At 40.2% G+C, this 17,641-nt stretch overlaps 2 protein-coding genes across 4 annotated transcripts; both read left to right on the forward strand.

Annotated features, from left to right (window-relative positions):
• Nucleotides 1-1,820: 1,820 nt before the first annotated feature.
• On the forward strand, nt 1,821-7,330 carry NDUFV1 (NADH:ubiquinone oxidoreductase core subunit V1). The gene is made up of 10 exons (XM_032219393.1): nt 1,821-1,989; nt 2,657-2,739; nt 4,083-4,253; nt 4,982-5,165; nt 5,289-5,478; nt 5,753-5,965; nt 6,128-6,294; nt 6,371-6,452; nt 6,765-6,910; nt 7,068-7,330. The coding sequence occupies exons 1-10, from the start codon at nt 1,909-1,911 to the stop codon at nt 7,146-7,148; spliced, it is 1,398 nt and encodes a 465-aa protein (XP_032075284.1). The 5' UTR covers nt 1,821-1,908; the 3' UTR covers nt 7,149-7,330.
• Nucleotides 7,331-9,315: 1,985 nt separating this feature from the next.
• On the forward strand, nt 9,316-13,992 carry NUDT8 (nudix hydrolase 8). Of its 3 annotated transcripts, none has more exons than XM_032238417.1 (5): nt 9,316-9,398; nt 10,268-10,530; nt 11,037-11,169; nt 11,471-11,548; nt 13,080-13,992. In XM_032238417.1, the coding sequence occupies exons 2-5, from the start codon at nt 10,274-10,276 to the stop codon at nt 13,305-13,307; spliced, it is 696 nt and encodes a 231-aa protein (XP_032094308.1). In that variant the 5' UTR covers nt 9,316-9,398; nt 10,268-10,273; the 3' UTR covers nt 13,308-13,992. The 3 variants fall into 3 exon arrangements, with proteins under 3 accessions (XP_032094308.1, XP_032094299.1, XP_032094313.1); XM_032238408.1 differs by lacking the exon at nt 9,316-9,398 and adding an exon at nt 9,479-9,851; XM_032238422.1 differs by lacking the exon at nt 9,316-9,398 and adding an exon at nt 9,489-9,821.
• The last annotated feature ends 3,649 nt before the right edge of the window (nt 13,993-17,641 follow it).

Genomic DNA, 17,641 nt, shown 5'->3' on the forward strand with positions numbered 1-17,641 from the left:
TAATGGCTGGCCTGGCCTCTCTATAAATGGGGATTCAAGATCTATGTATGATTGATGATCCCTCTTTAGAATTTTGGAGCACTTCCATGCAACTGCTATCCTAAGAGCACACTCCAATATAATGGGATCATCCTTCTCGGACCAAGAATCAACAGGATCAGAGAGATCAGTGATGTAATCCTCCCTGGCAGAGCAGATTAGCAGCTTTCTGAAAACTAGGTAAACTGGCAAAGGCAAGCACCAGTGGAACTAATGGAAACGGAGGGATCCCGAATCTGTGGTCCTTTGTGTACCAGATAGAGACAGAAGCATAATCAGAACATTTCATATTTAAGAAGAACAAATTATAGAAAACAGTTTATGAAATTATATATTATTTAATTTCAAAATGAAATTGTTTTCCTCTTCATGCCATGCCATGATGCTGCAGACTGCAAACCTATGAGCATTTAAAAAATTGATTATACTTACATTCTAAGAATATGTTTGATTGAAGAGCAGGATAAATCCTTACCAACTAACTAAAATAAGTAAATAAAGCAAGCCAGTAGAGGACATTTTTGTGAAAAAAAGCACTATTATATCATTTTAGAAGATAGGAATATGTAGAATGGTAAATCCACAAAATTATAAACAATATTGATTAAAACTGGAGACATCTAACAACATGCATGTGGGATTTATAGCCACTGTATAGCCCAGTGTTTTTCAAACACTGTGCCGCGGCACACTAGTGTGCTGTGACATAGTGTAAGGTGTGCCGTGGGAAAAACACTTTATATATAGTCAATATAGGCACAGAGTTAATTTTTTTTAACATTTTCTAATGGTGGTGTGCCTCGTGATTTTTTTCATGAAAAAAGTGTGCCTTTGCACAAAAAAGGTTGAAAAACACTGGTATAGCCCAACGACTAGTTACATAAAATACATATACGCAAAATACATACAACATATTTGAAGCAGTAAACAGCCCATTGTTAATTGGATAAAATAGCAAATTGCTGCATCTTTAGTCATGCCCATCTTATGAACTTTCTTAAAGTACCTGGTTGACTATTGCCCAGCTAACCACCTATGAAAAATCCAATAGATAATAAATATTCTGTAGGGTTTTACGACTGCAATGATTATTTTACATAACTGTGTAACAATTTCACAAGCAGGCTATCAAAATGTGTCCAGCCATCTTCACAGATGGAATCCTAAAATTTGTAAAATCTTTGACCTAACCTGACAAAGAGAAGCCAGCTAATTATATGATCCAAGTTTTACTATGAGTTGCATTTGAAAAGGCTCCAGAAGGTTGTGCAGTTGACTGCAACAACCAAGACTAGATGGGAAAGATGTCCAGTGCCTAGTAAAAGATGGTTGATTTTGCTACAAACATTAATTTATTGCAATCTTTTAATTATAAACTTCTGTCTTAAGCACATAGGGCTTTAATAGTTAACATATGTGAAATCTCACTCCTTGTATTGAAAATAGACTTCGGAATAGTCCCTTGCATATCCGATAATATTTTTTTAAGGATCCTAAATATTGTCATACATGTTGCAAACAAATCCGAGAGGAAAATTTACCCTTATAAATATATTTTATCAACCACTATGCGACGCACATATACTGCTTTATTCCACACCCATCACCTCTTGCTCCAAAAAAAAACCCGAACTTTCGCTGCAGTCTGTCATTTATTCGGCCTTAAACACGGGTTGGAGATCACGTGCACTGCCTTGTGGAACTTAAACTACAATTCCCATGATCCCAGACGCCAAAGGAAGTTGCCCCGCCTCTGGTCTTTCGGGAAGAGCGAAGAGAAACATCGTGACGTATTATTATTGCGCCCGACAGGTGAAGGTGACGAGGTTAGGAGCTGCAGCAGGGGAGACCCCCCCTTCGCTCTCCGCTATGTTGGGGGCTCAGACCTTGCGCCTCCGTCCGATTTGCACCCAGGGTCGCTTTTTTTCCGCCGCCGCTGCTCCGGAATCGGTGACTTCTACTTGCCCTTCTTTTATTTCTTTTTCAACAAGGGAAAGGGGAGAAGGGATGGGGACTTATACAACTGCAGCAGTGGTTCTCAGCTAGCTTGCCACAGCGCATAGGCATGCCATGGGCTTGTTTCTAGTGTGTCTCGAGATTTTTGTCTTATGTTATTTTTTTCTTCTTTTTGTGCTGGGCATATTCTGTGTGATCCGTATATGCAGCACAGTGCAGATATTAGTATAATAGTTTTAACTTCTTAAAACATGTCTTATACCTTTAAAAATATTATATGCTTTTCATAATTTTCCGGTGTGCCACAGAACTACCATTATGTTCAATGTTGTGCTGCAGATTCAAAAACAGGATTGAACTAGAGGAATAAGGGAAGGGAGTATGGATGATGGAGATCTCCAAAGTCCTGCTTTTTGGACCTCATCGGTTCCTCCAACATGCTTTTCAGTTATTTCTATGTTTAGCATGAACTCCTGTTTTAAAATATATATTCTTGGGGGAGAGTGAGAGTGCTTTTTCCTTGCATATAATGAAGATGGCTCAGTTTCTGTGCTTAGCTTTTGGAAAGAGATATGTTTGCCCCTTTCGTTTTCTTGCTTTTGTTCTATTTTTGTAGTATAACTATCAAAAACTATTAAAGCTATTTCTTTTTGTTTGACAGGCACCCCCAAAGAAAACTCAGTTTGGTCCGCTCAAAGATGAGGACCGCATTTTTACTAATCTTTATGGACGTCATGATTGGAGGTGAGAAACAAAAATGTAGAATATATTTTGCTTGCTGACAGGAAAATACACAGTTTTCAAATCTTTTTTAGTTAGTGGGAAAAAAAAGGTTATGAAGGAAATGGAGGCTTAAACATTTAACTAGTGTATGAATTGTAGGCTGGCAAAAATATTTTTCTACTTATCTAACAGTTGTGGTTTATTTAAATACAATGTAATTGTTTTAAATTTCTCTAGTTGTGTGTATTCATTGGTTGCTTGCAAAATTGCTATCTTGGCAATTAAATTTCTCTGATATTTTGGCACTGCACAATTTTGTGATTGTGCATTTATTTGTGCAGCTACTACTTTTTCCCCCTTTACTATTATTGTAAAGGAAAAGAATGCCAGGATATTGTCATGTCCTGTCTTCTACTTCTTTGCATAAAATAGAAAATAGAGAAGAAAAATCCGCAGTAATGTGCTTGGTGTCAGCATGACCATGGATAGAATTGGAAGTCTTACTCAACCCTATATCTTTCTGCTTCTTTTTAGTCTCTTCTGACTCTGGGGAGTGAATTAAGAAAAACAGAGATGAAAAGCTAAAGGAAAACCTATTTTTCTTGCATTTTCTTAGATTTTTACCATTGTTTTATAATAGCAAAGTGAAGGCTAATGCTTGTTAATTCTGTAACTATCGGTTTTCATACAGGGGCTAAGAGAATAAGCAATGAAACATGCAGTGTGATGCAAATTATGGCTTTTACTTACTTGTGCTACATATACCATAGGACAGTGTTTCTCAACCTTGGCGACTTTAAGTCCTGTGGACTTCAACTTCCAGAATTCCCCAGCATAGCTGGGGAATTCTGGGAGTTGACGTCGTTCACAGGACTTAAAGTCGCCAAGGTTGAGAAACACTGCCATAGGACAAGGCTCATGTCATGATATCACAATGCATGTTTTATCATTTTGTCATTATTGTGGTTAGAAATGAAGACTCTCAACTCCATTTACAAGAGGAAGATATATTTCCTAGTTACAAACATTTCCAAATTCCCATGTATTTAGATTGCACCTATTGGTACAACTCAAGATAGATTCAAAATGCTCCTGCCTCCTATTTTTCTATATTCTATATTAAGAACCCTTAATGTAGGGTGAGTTGGGCCAAGAGAGACCAACTGGGTCAAAATCATGATTAAATCATATTCATGCTGAAAGGAAGACTTGCAGCTTCCCAGTTTTTAGTCCAGTATCTTAACCACTACATTAAACTGCTATCATATTCTGAGATACCTGAACAACCCCAGATGGGAAAAGCAGCTCTAAATTTATTTACAAAATGGAGTTAATATGCATGACTTTTTCTTTTTTGTCTCTAGGTTGAAAGGGGCTTTGAGCCGAGGTGACTGGTATAAAACCAAGGAAATCCTGCTGAAGGGTGTTGATTGGATCTTGAATGAAATAAAGACTTCAGGCCTGAGAGGTCGTGGAGGAGCTGGCTTTCCAACTGGCCTCAAGTGGAGTTTTATGAATAAGCCTCCAGATGGCAGGTGTGGTACTAATTATGAACATTGTAGTTTCAAACGTTAGACTCTTATTGTCTTCTTATGCAGAACCAGTTTAAGCCATAGTTTTTCCTTCTATTTTTGGGTTGGAATGCCATTTATTATTAATTAGAATTTGCGACTGTAGTTTCCATTTCAGTCTTTTATATTTAAAATTGTGCATCTCAACTTTGAAGAATGATTTATATCTATTTCAAAAGTTTTAAACCCATCTTTTCTTCTCTCTTTTTCAAAAAAAAAGTTGTGTTCTCTAGAAAGATTGGCTCTGTGAAGCAGCCAGATTTATAGATTTTTTATCCAGAAGAGCTGCTATAAGGGGGATAGTTAGTTTGACTAGCTAGATAGATGGAGTGTGAGATTCATACTTGGAAAAGTCAGCTTTAAATATCTCTGTGTGTGCTCTTATTCAAAATCCACCTCTTTTCAGTTTTGCTATATGGCTAAAATATTATCATTTGCTGTGGCTGCAGAAATACAAATATAGTTTCCTCAGTAATACTTAGGATGTATACTTGTATGCTCAGGTTTTCCTAAGCTTTGATTTCCTTGCGGCTGAAGTTGGACACTATGATCATTGACTGAATGAAGATCCTGACTGAATAGATTAGTTATGTAGTCTGTCTGTAAACATTAGATAGCATTACTAACTGGAGCGCATACTGATGGAGAGGCTTTTCTTTTTGTTGATGAATATAATTATTTCTGTGTTTCAGGCCTAAGTACTTGGTAGTGAATGCAGATGAAGGGGAACCAGGCACTTGTAAGGATCGGGAGATTATGCGTCATGATCCCCATAAGCTAATAGAGGGCTGCCTAGTGGCAGGAAGATCTATGGGGGCTCGAGCTGCCTATATCTATATACGTGGAGAGTTCTACAATGAAGCATCAAATTTGCAGGTAAGCTGCTGTCTTGTGGTTACCTTAATTTTGTCTGCTTGATTGCCTTTTTTATGGTCAGAAATCAAGGTCACCGGTGTTTGGGCTTTGGCTGTAGTAATTAATGCTATCTTCCTTTATTAGGTGGCAATTAAGGAGGCCTATGAAGCAGGACTGGTGGGCAAGGATGCTTGTGGCTCTGGCTATGACTTTGATGTCTTTGTAGCAAGAGGGGCAGGTGCCTATATATGTGGTGAAGAGACTGCACTTATTGAATCCCTTGAGGGCAAACAGGGCAAACCTCGCCTCAAGCCTCCTTTCCCTGCAGATGTAGGTAAGGCATTTTAAATGCTCCTACGGGTGTGTGTGTATGTGTGTTAATTTTTAATATGCTTCCTCAAGTCAACATGAGACTCTCATTGTCTATATATATATAAGGCCATCAACATACTTTTTTTAGCCTAAAATAACTTTTAAGTCCCTACCAAATATCCCATTAATAGTACTAAAACTCCCGTTTTAATTATTCTTGTGCCCATTCTCCTTTTTTCATCTTAAGATTGTTCAGAAACGTTATTCATGTTAACCCATTTTCTTTCTTTCTCTAGGGGTGTTTGGGTGCCCTACCACAGTGGCAAATGTGGAAACAGTTGCGGTAGCACCTACAATCTGCCGTCGAGGAGGTACCTGGTTTGCTGGCTTTGGACGTGAGCGTAACTCTGGCACTAAGCTCTTCAATATCTCAGGCCACGTCAATAACCCTTGTACTGTGGAAGAGGAGATGTCAATACCATTGCGTGATTTAATTGAACGACATGCAGGTGAGAGTGACTTACTCACCTTAAAGAATGAGCTGTCACTTTAATTTAGATACCTATATTAGTGGCATCAGCTTTTTAGTTCCTTTTGTTCCTCTTGTATGTTGACCTGATCCAATCATCTAAAGAGCCAGGCCTCATGGTGTGTTTCTGCCTTCTGATCAGGCGGCATTAGAGGTGGCTGGGATAACTTGCTCGCTGTGATTCCTGGGGGCTCTTCAACTCCGCTCATCCCCAAGTCAGTATGTGAGACAGTTCTGATGGACTTCGATGCCTTAGTGGAGGCACAGACTGGGCTTGGGACAGCAGCTCTCATTGTCATGGACAAATCGGTAAGCAATGTTCCCTAGAGTTATTTCTCTGGGTTTTGCATATGATGTATCTTCATTTTCTTCTCTTTCTCTCCAGACAGATATAGTTCGAGCCATTGCCCGCCTAATTGAATTTTACAAGCACGAAAGTTGTGGGCAGTGCACACCTTGCCGAGAAGGTGAGTGTTCTTATTCAAACCTTTTGAAGTATTAGCAAAATTATCCCACAATTCTCTGAATTAGGGTTGGGATTGAAAAAATAGTGTGAAAAAACATTCACATTATTTTTTTTATCCCAGTGTTATTTAAAATATAGTGGAAACAGATATCTGAAAATCCCTGAGGAGGGAAATTGACAATCCAAGGTCAGGAAAAAGACCTGTAACCTGGGCAGCAAACTCAATTTACACTTCTGTATTAAGTATTGTGTTGCCTTGCTGATTTTCATGAGGCTTTGTATTCCACTTTTAATGTTGATTCCTTTCCTACAGGTGTTGACTGGATGAACAAGGTCATGTGGCGATTTGTGAGAGGCAATGCACAAGTGACAGAAATTGATGCACTCTGGGAAATTAGCAAACAAATTGAAGGTCACACTATCTGTGCCCTGGGAGATGGGGCTGCTTGGCCTGTGCAGGTAATTTCCTTTTTACTTCAGAATGTACTGAAGAATCACGCAATTTGCTTGACAGAGAGCTAGAAATGAAATGATTTTGTAGGGAGGCCTCAGGTTGGAGTACGGGGAATGCTACAGATGTATTTAATGGGTAACTCCTGTGCTTGATTTTTTACAGGGTCTAATTCGTCACTTCCGTCCAGAACTGGAGGAACGGATGAGGCAATATAATGAATCTAAAAAGCAGGCATCTGGATGAACAGTTATAACGCCCACCTCAAAGAAGTTACACTGTTCAAATAATCTTTTCTAGCCCACATGTACCTTTGCTTGGGCTTCAGTAACTGAGTTTCATTTCTATTATTTGTGACAACCTGCCTCAACTACAAGTTTTTCTTTTTTGCTTTCTTCTTGGGCAGTTTATTAAATACTTTAGACTGATATGTGTAATTTCTTACAGCAAGGAGAATGAGGTGAATACCTGGATGTGATCTTATTTGATTATTGGATTTATATGGCCATCTGATTCATAAGCGTGACTCTGGATAGCATTAGAAATAGAATACAATATGCCCCATGAAAGTAACTTAGGAGTCAAACCACATAGGAAGTTCTAGAACATCTCACAGAACAAGCACAGCAACATCCTGTGTCTGAGGCCTTGAATTGCCTTTATATATTACTTGGAGTGATTGATTATGAAATGAAGCAAAGAAGTCTTTACAAACTATATGAATTCATGAGAAAATAATTGTCCAAAATGACCAGTCAGGATTCCATAGTACATAAATATAACTTTGATGAACTCATCTAAACCTTTACTTTCCTGTTCCTAATTCTTCTTATGCAAGACCTATAAATGTGCAGATAAAATGGAAAGCTGATTGTACTATTAATTTGCAAATATTTTAAATTTTTTAAAGTAGTAAACATCAGGATGAAATGGTTTAATGCAGCACATCTGGCTCTGCAGATATATTTCACTTTTGACTTGCATATGTAGTTGGATGTGCAGTTGGCCATGTCATGGGGGAATTTACTGAAGAAAGCAATTATGTTTGGAAGAATTAGCTGCAAAAAGAACCCAAGCTGTGAAAACACGATGGATGGATACTATCAAAGCTGACACCAGCTGTAGCATAGAAAAACTCAATGAAGTAGTGCAAGATTAGAAGGTGTGAAGAAACCTGACCCAGAGAATCGCGAAGGGTTGGACTTGACTGAATAAATAACTTCATGCTGTTGGATGAGCAGTATCAGTCATCTTTAGAAACTGGAGGCTTAGTAAGAAAGTAGTAGTGCAGTGTAATAAAAGATGCCTTTCATCCGTAACTTCTTGAACTAGCTTTTTGAGCAATGTAGTTTCAGAATTCACATACTATGCTCAAAAGCCAAAAGTGTAATCATGGCTTAGTACATTATGTAATTATTGTACTCTTGCCTCTTTGGAAGAAATTAAAAGGGACAAAATGGAGTAGTTTGGGCTGCTTATGATTTCTGGTATTCTATACTGGTTTTTAAACTATTTGCCACCTAGAGTTGTTCAATGGCCTCTAAATTGCTTAAATGCCGTATTGTAATACAAAGTCCTATTTCATCCACTGTGAGAAGAGAAAAGCACAGGATGTTTGGAGAACCTAGAGGGTAAAACATAGTGTTATATATCAGGGCTCCAACCTCACTTAGGAATGTTAAACTGGGACCTGCCCTCTTATCTACTTTACATCGTTATATTCAGCCATGGTGGCATTTGAATTATTTTACATATTTTTCCATAGTAAATAGACCACAATTTTTGTCTAACATTAAGACTAGCGGGCATACTTAAAATAACTTCCTGAATAATAGGTGTTACTACTACAAGAGATTCTGTGGGCTATTTATCAGTTTATTTGTACTTATAGATAAATGATTATGACAAGTCTGGGTGCATTTATTTATTTGCATGCTGCCTTTATTACTTTTACAAATAACTCAAGGTGGCAAACACATCATTTGGGGGATTAATTCCAGGGCAGAAAACCCCAAATAAATTTTACATTTTGTCATTGATGCTTCATGTGGTTTAATACCTACCCTAAAGTAAGGATTTTTAGAATTACTGTTTGATGATTGTCTTAAAATCTCATAAAAGCAAGCATCAACCTTGAGTTAAATAGATCTTTTTGCATCCCATAGTCTACGAATACATGTATATTGGGTGGAGTTCAAACTTGTCAGGGTATGTCAGCACAAAAAGGTTTCCTGTGTAAATCATTGAAATATGATTTAAAGATGCCCTTAAAGAGCCGTTTAGTCCTCTAACCTTTCCGGCCATAAAATCCTAACAGCCACCCTCAAGGTCTCTTAAGGGGCGAGGGAGCTCTCGCTGCACCGCCCAGGCTCTCAGTTTGGGGCGTGGCTTTTACCACTCTCCCATCTCATTGGTGGAGGCGGCGTTCTCGGCTGTCGCTTTTAAGCTGCTGTCGGCGAAAAATTTCCTCTTTTGACGGAGGAACGTTTCTACGAGGTTAGAATGGCGCTTTCCATATTTCTGCCTGGCGGAAGTATGCCCTAACTGACATTGCCCTTCACCCCCAACCCCCATTTGTTGAAAAGCAGAAGTTGGGAAGCTTTTCAGTCCCGCCATGTTTGTTGAGGGGAAGGGCGAGGCTAATAGGAAGAACTGTAAACTGGGATTCTCGGCTGGGTTTTTGGTTGCTCTGAGTAGCTGGTTGCGTCGCCGGGTAGTTGCGGGTAACTGTGGGAGCGGACCGACGACCGTCTTATGCCTTTCCTTGGTGGTTGCTCTCGAAAGAACGAACCTCCTTTCCCTTGCCCCCCCGTTTTCTTCTGGAGACTTTGAATGGGACGGTTTCAGAAGCCCCGGCATCTCCTCGATGGGATGGACTACGGCTCCCATCTCAGGCTGGCTGGCCAAGGATAATGGGAGGTGATGTCCAGCTCTCATGGAGAACCCTGGGTAAAGCTGATAAGGCAAAACAAAAACACCCAAGACCTGCACCCTTGATTAACCACCCTATAATAGTTCTCGTTTTCTGACTATGGAGGACTTTAAATTCCTGCCTGCTCTGGGCTTGTCAAATTCCCTGTGTGTTTTCCGGGTCTTTGTGCTTGTTTCCTGACATGACAAGAAGCAACTGTCGCAGACCAAGAGTAGTTGGTCCAGATTTGACAAGGGAGATGAAATGTTGACCCTTGTGTTTGGATTCCAAACTTTAGCCCTCCCTGCCTCCCTTGCACAACAAGTTGGGATTAGCCTTAGGAACCATGCGATGAGGCTTAAGGAATTCACTGAGTCTCAAGGTGTGGGGTGCCATTCAGGTGAAATTCTTCCCTTTCTCTCTCTCTCTCCCCCCCCCCCCCCCCAATATTTAGGGCACTATGCTTCAGTCTCTGCACTACCTCTGCAAGCATACACTCTGTATGCCCATAGCCAGCGTGGGTCTGGTACGTAGATATTTATCCTGGGAAAACGAGCAGCGGTGCAGAGGGCTGCTAGAAAAACCCACCAGCCGGTACAAGAAAGAAAATATGGGGGCAGCTGTGCTGGTATCTCTGTGCTCTGTGGCTGGGGACCCAGCGATCCTGTACACTCTGCGTTCCAGCACTCTGACCGGTTTATACAAAGGGGAAGTCAGGTACTTGACAACTTAATCTTCCTCCTTGGTAAATGCAAAGATAAATTACAGAATACGCAGATGGGAGTCATTAACCCCCTCTTGTTGTCTTTGGTGGACCTCATAAGTTTTCTAAAGAACAGTTGAAAGGCTGAGTATAGAGAAGATTAAAGAGAGAGAAGAGGAACAATAGTTGTCTCCAGATATATGAGAGTCTTGCAAAAGGCAAGACCTAATTGTTCTAGAGTTGTTCTAAAGAAAGTGACAGGGAAGCATTGCTTAGAAACATTAGAAATTGGCACACAAATGTTTAATAGCAATATAGGCTGGGGGGCGGTATTTGAAAAGTAGGATGGCAATTCAACAGGATGTACCTTCATTGAAGAACTTGGCACAACATTAGTGGTTGAGCCAGAAGATGTCCAGGAAACTTTCTGACTTTTCCAGTCCCTCTCAATCCTAGGTGATCTTAATTAAGTTTTTCCGTCCCAAACTTCCCTTGCGCAATAACGTATTTGTCTTTGCAGTTTCCCAGGTGGTAAACGTGATGACTCTGACGAAGATGCTATCTCCACAGCACTGCGGGAGACCCATGAAGAGCTGGGCATACGGTTAGAGGAGGACTGTGTCTGGGGAATCATGAGGCCTGTTCCTGATAGGGTAATTCTTAATGTAGCCCTTTATCTTCAGGGATAAGATGAACTTTGAAATAGGCTTCTGTCGTGGAATCATGATGGATATGCTGTTTCGTGCAAGAATTGGGGGAGGGGAGGGGGGGACCGAGCTTTTTTTTTTTGTAATTGCTGTCTGCAATGAGAGAAATGGAAAATTTCCAGGAAACAGAAAAGTCTGGGCTAGGGGATTAACATGCCACCTGTGATATGCTTTGCTTTATGGTTTTCTTTGAGAAAGCATGTGATAGTGAACGACTATCTGTTTAATTTTGCATTTTTTTCCCCAGACTAATATGATGGTGGCTCCTGTACTAGCAAACCTGGGACCTTTGGAGAACCTGACACTGAAACCTAACCCCCAAGAGGTGAATCAGAATATTAACTGGAACACAGTGACATAGTGTATCACATATTTTTATTCAATATATGTTTCTATAAAGATGGGTATGATAGAAAATTCTCAGACAATTAGTGATATTCTAGTGGCAATTTCTTCCTGTGTTAAGCACTAATTCCCTTGGAAGTAATCTCTTGAGTGGAGCATAAGTGGCCTGTGGTTGGAATCTTATGGGTGGGATGCAGCATTTTCTTTCTTTTTGATACCAGATGTTTCTATTTCTGAGCCTCCCCCACTTTTTTGCTTCTGTTTATTTCTGATCCTCTTTTTCCCCAATATTACAATTTGAGATTTGAACTAATTACATCCAAAGGATTTTGAAGAAAGAGAAGTTATCTCATAACCAGTGACGTGCGGTGAGGTTTATGGCTGGTGAGGCACTAACACAGTGGTGGGTTTCAAATTTTTTTAGACTTGTGGACTTCAACTCCCAGAATTCCACAGCCAGGCATGCTCAGTCGTGATTTAAAGCAACAGCATTTGTTTTTCTCCTTTGCTAAAAGGTTTCCTTCATTCTTTTTCTTCTCCCTCCCCCTCCCTCCTCCCTCCCCCCTCTCTCAAACAGACACACGCACACAGAGAAGTTGGATTGGACTATCTCTCCTACCCCCTTCCCTATCTCACTCACTCTCTCAAACAAACACAAATACAGAAGTTGGATTGGATATATTTTCCAATGGCTTGAAAGCAGCTCCTCTGCCATACCCCCCCCATTCCCCTGCTGCCTTCCGATCCGAGCCTTTGATTGCAGGTGGAGCTACGTTGCCTTTTCAAACTTGTAATCAGTGAAGCTGGGCTTATATAGTTTTATCCAGCTGTGTGTGTGTGTGTGTGTGTGTGTGTGTTTGTGTTTGAAAAGGCAACGTGGCTCTGCCTGCAATCAAACTACACTTGGGGAGGGATCTACACTTGAAGATGAAGTTTGAATTCCCCTCCCTCTGACCCACACATACCTTTTCCAGCTGTTTCAGAGAGGATTTCAACTCTGCTCTTGCCTGTCATCATGAAAAGAAAAAAAATGTAAAAGGAAAAAAGCAAGAGCTGAGGTCAGGCTGAGCTAGTTGCTGCCAGAGTCACCATGGATGACTCTGCTTAACTGTTTAAAAAAGCCTCTAAAAAAGCGCCCTCTACAGGAGGAGGCAGGAGAATGATGTGCCTCACCTATGTCAGGAATTTTTGGGCTTTTAACCCTTGCTTAACTCTGCTCGAGTGATAATAAAATGCCTAAAGTCAGACCAGATGAGGCACGTTGTTCTCCTGCCTCCTCCTGTAGAGGGCGCTTTTTAGAGGCTTTTTTAAACAGTTAAGCAGAGTCATCCACGGTGACTCTGGCAGCAACTAGCTCAGCCTGACCTCAGCTCTTGCCTTTTTCCTTGTACATTTTTTTTCCTTTTCATGATGACAGTGGTGAGGCTCTGCCTCCCGTGACTGCACGTCCCTGCTCATAACTAAATTGGACAAGTTATGCTTCCACTCAATCTTTGTTGTTCAATTTACAGGTTGAGGCTGTCTTCACACTGTCTTTCTCCCACTTGCTACAAGAAAAGAACCAGGGCTACACCCACTTCTGCCGTGATGGTATCTACAGCTACACATTGCCTGTCTTCTTGCATGGTCCTCACCGTGTATGGGGTCTTACAGCAATCATAACAGAGCTGACTCTGGAATTGCTTGCACCAGGAAAATATTGCATGCGGACTCATGTCTTGGGTCGGACTCGGCACTGACTTTTGACTCAAATTCACACTTGGATCTCTTAAGATCTTTTCTGTTTTCCACATTTGTCAAAGGACTTTATAGAATTGATGATCTCATCAGCCAAGTGCTGCTCCTTTTCTTTGTCATAAGAATCTTCAAAACTCCGGTCAGCTCAGTTCTGAATTACAAGAAAAAAGCTGTTTATCTCTCCAGCTCACTACCTCAGAACACTACTATTACATTATTGCAAAAAGCAATGATGAAACATCTATCTACTTCACTGATGTTACCTGAATAAACAAGGACACTTGAAACCTTATGCAGGTTTCTGTTTTGGCAGGTATATATGTAGTAAAAATGAAACATAGGTTTTATTCTCAAAGAGATCGTAGACCTGCATTTTAGGTTTGCTTGTTTTGTAATGGCAATAACTGCATAAATGGATGATAAAAGAAACATTTGCCAAAAAAATCACTGGCCTTTAAGGTACCCAAATAATGTGCCAGCGATCCAGGTTAGAATACAAATTTGTGAAATGAATATTGATCCCTATTTCTTTCACATCTCCACTATTTTCTTATCATTGTGCTGATTTAACAAAATTTGCATTTCAAGAAACATACATACATACATACATACATACATATAAAAGTTGTGTACAAGAAATAGTATTTGTATGTTGTTAAATCAGAATAAACCTGAGATTGTTTGGAATATAGGGAGTCTAATCAATTCCTAGTTTTTTGAGACATGGAACATTTTTAGTCTGCCCTTCCTACTCCCTAAAATAGGAGCATGAATCATATATTGTTACCCTAAGAAAACATAATTCTCATTAGGGCTATGGCACATCTTGTAGAACAAGGCATCTTACAAGACACTTGTGAATTGGTAAAACTTTGTTGGTTGTATGGCAGTCTGAATTCTGCTGTTTGTGTGTGTGCTTTCATACACAGGGATGCTGATTTCACCTTAGCCTTTTCCCAACACGTAGTGGACAATGATATAATTGGAATTAAACTGGTTCAAATATTTATTTGGTGTAACAACATTTCAGAGTTGATGGCAGGAATTATGGAGAAGATGCACATTTCTGGATAGAGGTTCACACCAAAAATGTTAGTATCCTTGAACAGAATGTTGTTGAGTTCAGTGGCAGCCTATAAATAAAACGATGGAAGACTATAGGCCTGAAAGGATGTTGCAGTTTAAGACACAGAAACTGATTGATTATAAACAATGTGGCTTGTGGGGGGAAAAAATAATGAGTGTATGAGATGGGCAGTCTTGTTTTACAGTAACCAGGCCACCAGCAATTTCCCTATGCTGAATATGGAAAGAGGAGAGTCTTGCCTAAAAAGAGACAATAAAAATGTTCTATTAAATTTAAATTTGTTTAATAAATAAATGCCCTGAGGTCCCATCTATGCACTGAGAGTAGAAACATGGCCAGGGGAAGTCTCCACAAATAGGCCTCCCTAGTAGATGATTGCACTGCAGTCCCAAAACAGTCTGTATGTGGATGCCCAGCACTGTCTGCAGGGCAGGGCAAAACGACAAAAAGAACCCTGTAAGGTCACAAGAAAAGCCCCACCCCTTTTGTGCATGTGTCAGGACAGGTCGTGCATTTCTAGAGGGCTTGTGGCAGGCCCTGCTTCAGTTGTTTGGTTAAAACCTGGCTGATACTTTGTGGCAATATCTGCCTGCAGAGCCTTCCCTTATAGCAATAGCAATAGCAGTTATATACCACTTCATAGGGATTTCAGCCCTCTCTAAGCGGTTTACAGAGTCAGCATATCGCCCCCACAATCTGGGTCCTCATTTTACCCACCTCGGAAGGATGGAAGGCTGAGTCAACCCTGAGCCAATGAGATTTGAACCACTGAACTGCAGATAGCAGTCAGCTGAAGTGGCTTGCAGTACTGCACTCTAACCACTGCACCACCTCGGCTCTATGAACATTAGACAACTAAACAATGGTATGGTAGATGCCTCTCTTTAGAACAGAATCTTCTCTTCATGATTTTTAACATGGACAGCTTAATTTGTCCACTTAGCATGAAATTTGGATAGAGGATTTTCAGAATTATGTCAATAGGTTGGGGGGGTTGTTGTTCTAAAGAAACTCTGTATATTCTTGCCATTTGGTTCTCTTAAGATGATTGCCCCAATTAGCTATTTCATGAGGAGTCCTAATCTCTTGCTTCAAAGCAGAAGCTGAATTCGCACTAGTTGGGAGCAATTTGTATTGAGTTACCTGACCTAGCATGGTATGTGAACCAGGGCCTATTCTGTAAACTGAAACAGTAAACCATAGTTTTATCAGTTTGTATGGTAAGGTAAAATTTACGAAGCTTTGGGGACCCAGACAGTGCAAAAGAAGACTAGTCCAGCAGACAAACGCAACTAGAATTTAAACTGCTCTGTTGAGAGATAGATCTGCAATTTTTTTGCTTCCTGTATGAACATAACTATTTCTAATCAGTACAGAAGACTATCCATGAAAGAATTCTCTTTTGAAATGTTACTAAATACAACAATCTAAACTCACCGATAAATACCAAGGTTCTTTCTTTCCAGTTCTATCAGTAATGTTTATAAAAATGCATTCCATAGATGGCGCTGTTGCTTTAGACAAGTATTTTCAAACCTGTTAAGGCCAGGGAACTTGTTAGGTTTAAAAAAAATTACAAATTTCTGACCAAGAGTTAAAGCTAATTAAGAAAATTGGCTGCATTTGAGTTAACTTTTTGTTTGATCTTAGCCTCTCACAAAGTCTCTCAAGGTTCCCTAGAACACAGTTTAGAAAACTAGGGATTTCCTTCCAGTTGAGCAGCCTGAAATTTTGTAGTGTCGGAGGAGGTGATACTACAAAGAGCAGTTCACTTTTCCTACTTGCATTGCCCTCCACCACCCCCACCACACCAAAAAAAAAGAGTAAGACCTGTTTGCCTCCTGCAGGCTGGTCTTCTGGAATGAGGAAGTCTGCAGAGGTCAGGAGTAGAAGTGCCCCTGCCTGGGCTAGATACAAAAATGCACTGCTTAATTCCAAGCATGAAGTTCTTTCCGAGTGCAAGGGATGGGCCCTTTCAAGGTTATTGGAGGGAATGACAGAACCAGCTTCTGTCTCCAGAAAGGAATTCTTTTCAAAGTATATTTCGCTCTCTCTCCCACTCCCTCCCTCCCTCCCTCTCTCTCTCTCTCTCTCTCTCTCTCTGAATCAACAGCAGCTGCATATCAGGAATCAAAAAAATGCCATTGCACTGATTTTCTTCTGAAACATTTGTCTTTTGCTGTGGTTATCACTGATCAACTGCTGGAATATCATCTTTTTAAATGGGAATTTTTTTTAGAAAGGCAGTCATCTTTTTTAGTGTATGTTTCCAGGTAATTTATATGGTACTGATAACGATTTATTTATAATTATGCTATAGTTTTCTATGCTTGTTCTTACAAGTAAAATCGTTTTTTGGAACCCAACTCAGTCTCCTCCACTTGTTTTTGTCTAAACCAGTGTTTCTCAACCTTGGCGACTTTAAGTCTTGTGGACTTCAACTCCCAGAATCCCCCAGACTGGCTGGGGAATTCTGGGAGTTGAAGTCCACAGGCCTTAAAGTCACCAAGGTTGAGAAACACTGGTCTAAACAGAACAAAATGGGGTTGCGGTGATGTTGCAATGTGCCAGTGTGCGATAGATGTGGGCCTGGAAAGTTGTTTGGGAAATGAAGCAGAGGGACTTTTGAGGATCACGTTCTGCTTCCTCCAATAAAGATTCTTAGGTCAAGGGGCCAGACTGACATGCTAAATAAATAATTGCCATGCTGGTTGAGGGAATCAAATAAAGCCAAATAGTTTTGTATTTTCTTGTATGACAGATGAAGGCTTGGCTAAGAATAGGTTTTTCCAGAATTGAAAAAGGTACAGGTAGTCCTCGACTTACAACCGTTCGTTTAGTGACTGTTCAAAATTACAATGGCACAGAAAAAAGTGAGTTAGGGCCATTTTTCACATGATCATTGCGTCATCCCCATGGTCATGTGACCAAAATTCAAATACTTGGCAACCGACTCAGAGTTATGATGCTTGCAGGGTCCTGGGGCCATGTGGTCCCATTTTGTGACCTTCTGACAAGCAAAGTCAGTGGGGAAGCCAGATTCACTTAACAGCCGTGTTACTAACTTAACAACTGAAGCGATTCACTTAACAAACGTGACAAGAAAAGTTGAAAAATGGGGCAAAACTGAGGTAACAAATGTCTCACTTAGCAATATAAATGCTGGGCTCAATTATGATCGTAATTCAAGGATTTTCTGTAGTTTTTTCTTCCTGGTTAGTCTCACTGTCACTATACCAGTGTTTCTCA

The sequence above is a fragment of the Thamnophis elegans genome, chromosome 1 (assembly GCF_009769535.1).
Source record: "Thamnophis elegans isolate rThaEle1 chromosome 1, rThaEle1.pri, whole genome shotgun sequence".
NCBI classification, from domain to species: domain Eukaryota; kingdom Metazoa; phylum Chordata; class Lepidosauria; order Squamata; family Colubridae; genus Thamnophis; species Thamnophis elegans.

Excerpts from the sequence above, each read along its gene's own strand:
- NDUFV1 (XM_032219393.1), top strand. The coding sequence starts at position 1,909 with ATGTTGGGGGCTCAGACCTTGCGCCTCCGTCCGATTTGCACCCAGGGT. Across the intron at positions 1,990-2,656 it reads CCGCCGCTGCTCCGGAATCG|GCACCCCCAAAGAAAACTCA; the intron begins GTGACTTCTACT and ends TTTGTTTGACAG. Across the intron at positions 6,295-6,370 it reads TCATTGTCATGGACAAATCG|ACAGATATAGTTCGAGCCAT; the intron begins GTAAGCAATGTT and ends CTTTCTCTCCAG.
- NUDT8 (XM_032238408.1), top strand. The coding sequence starts at position 9,825 with ATGTCCAGCTCTCATGGAGAACCCTGG. Across the intron at positions 9,852-10,267 it reads GCTCTCATGGAGAACCCTGG|GGCACTATGCTTCAGTCTCT; the intron begins GTAAAGCTGATA and ends CCCAATATTTAG. Across the intron at positions 11,170-11,470 it reads TGAGGCCTGTTCCTGATAGG|ACTAATATGATGGTGGCTCC; the intron begins GTAATTCTTAAT and ends TTTTTTCCCCAG.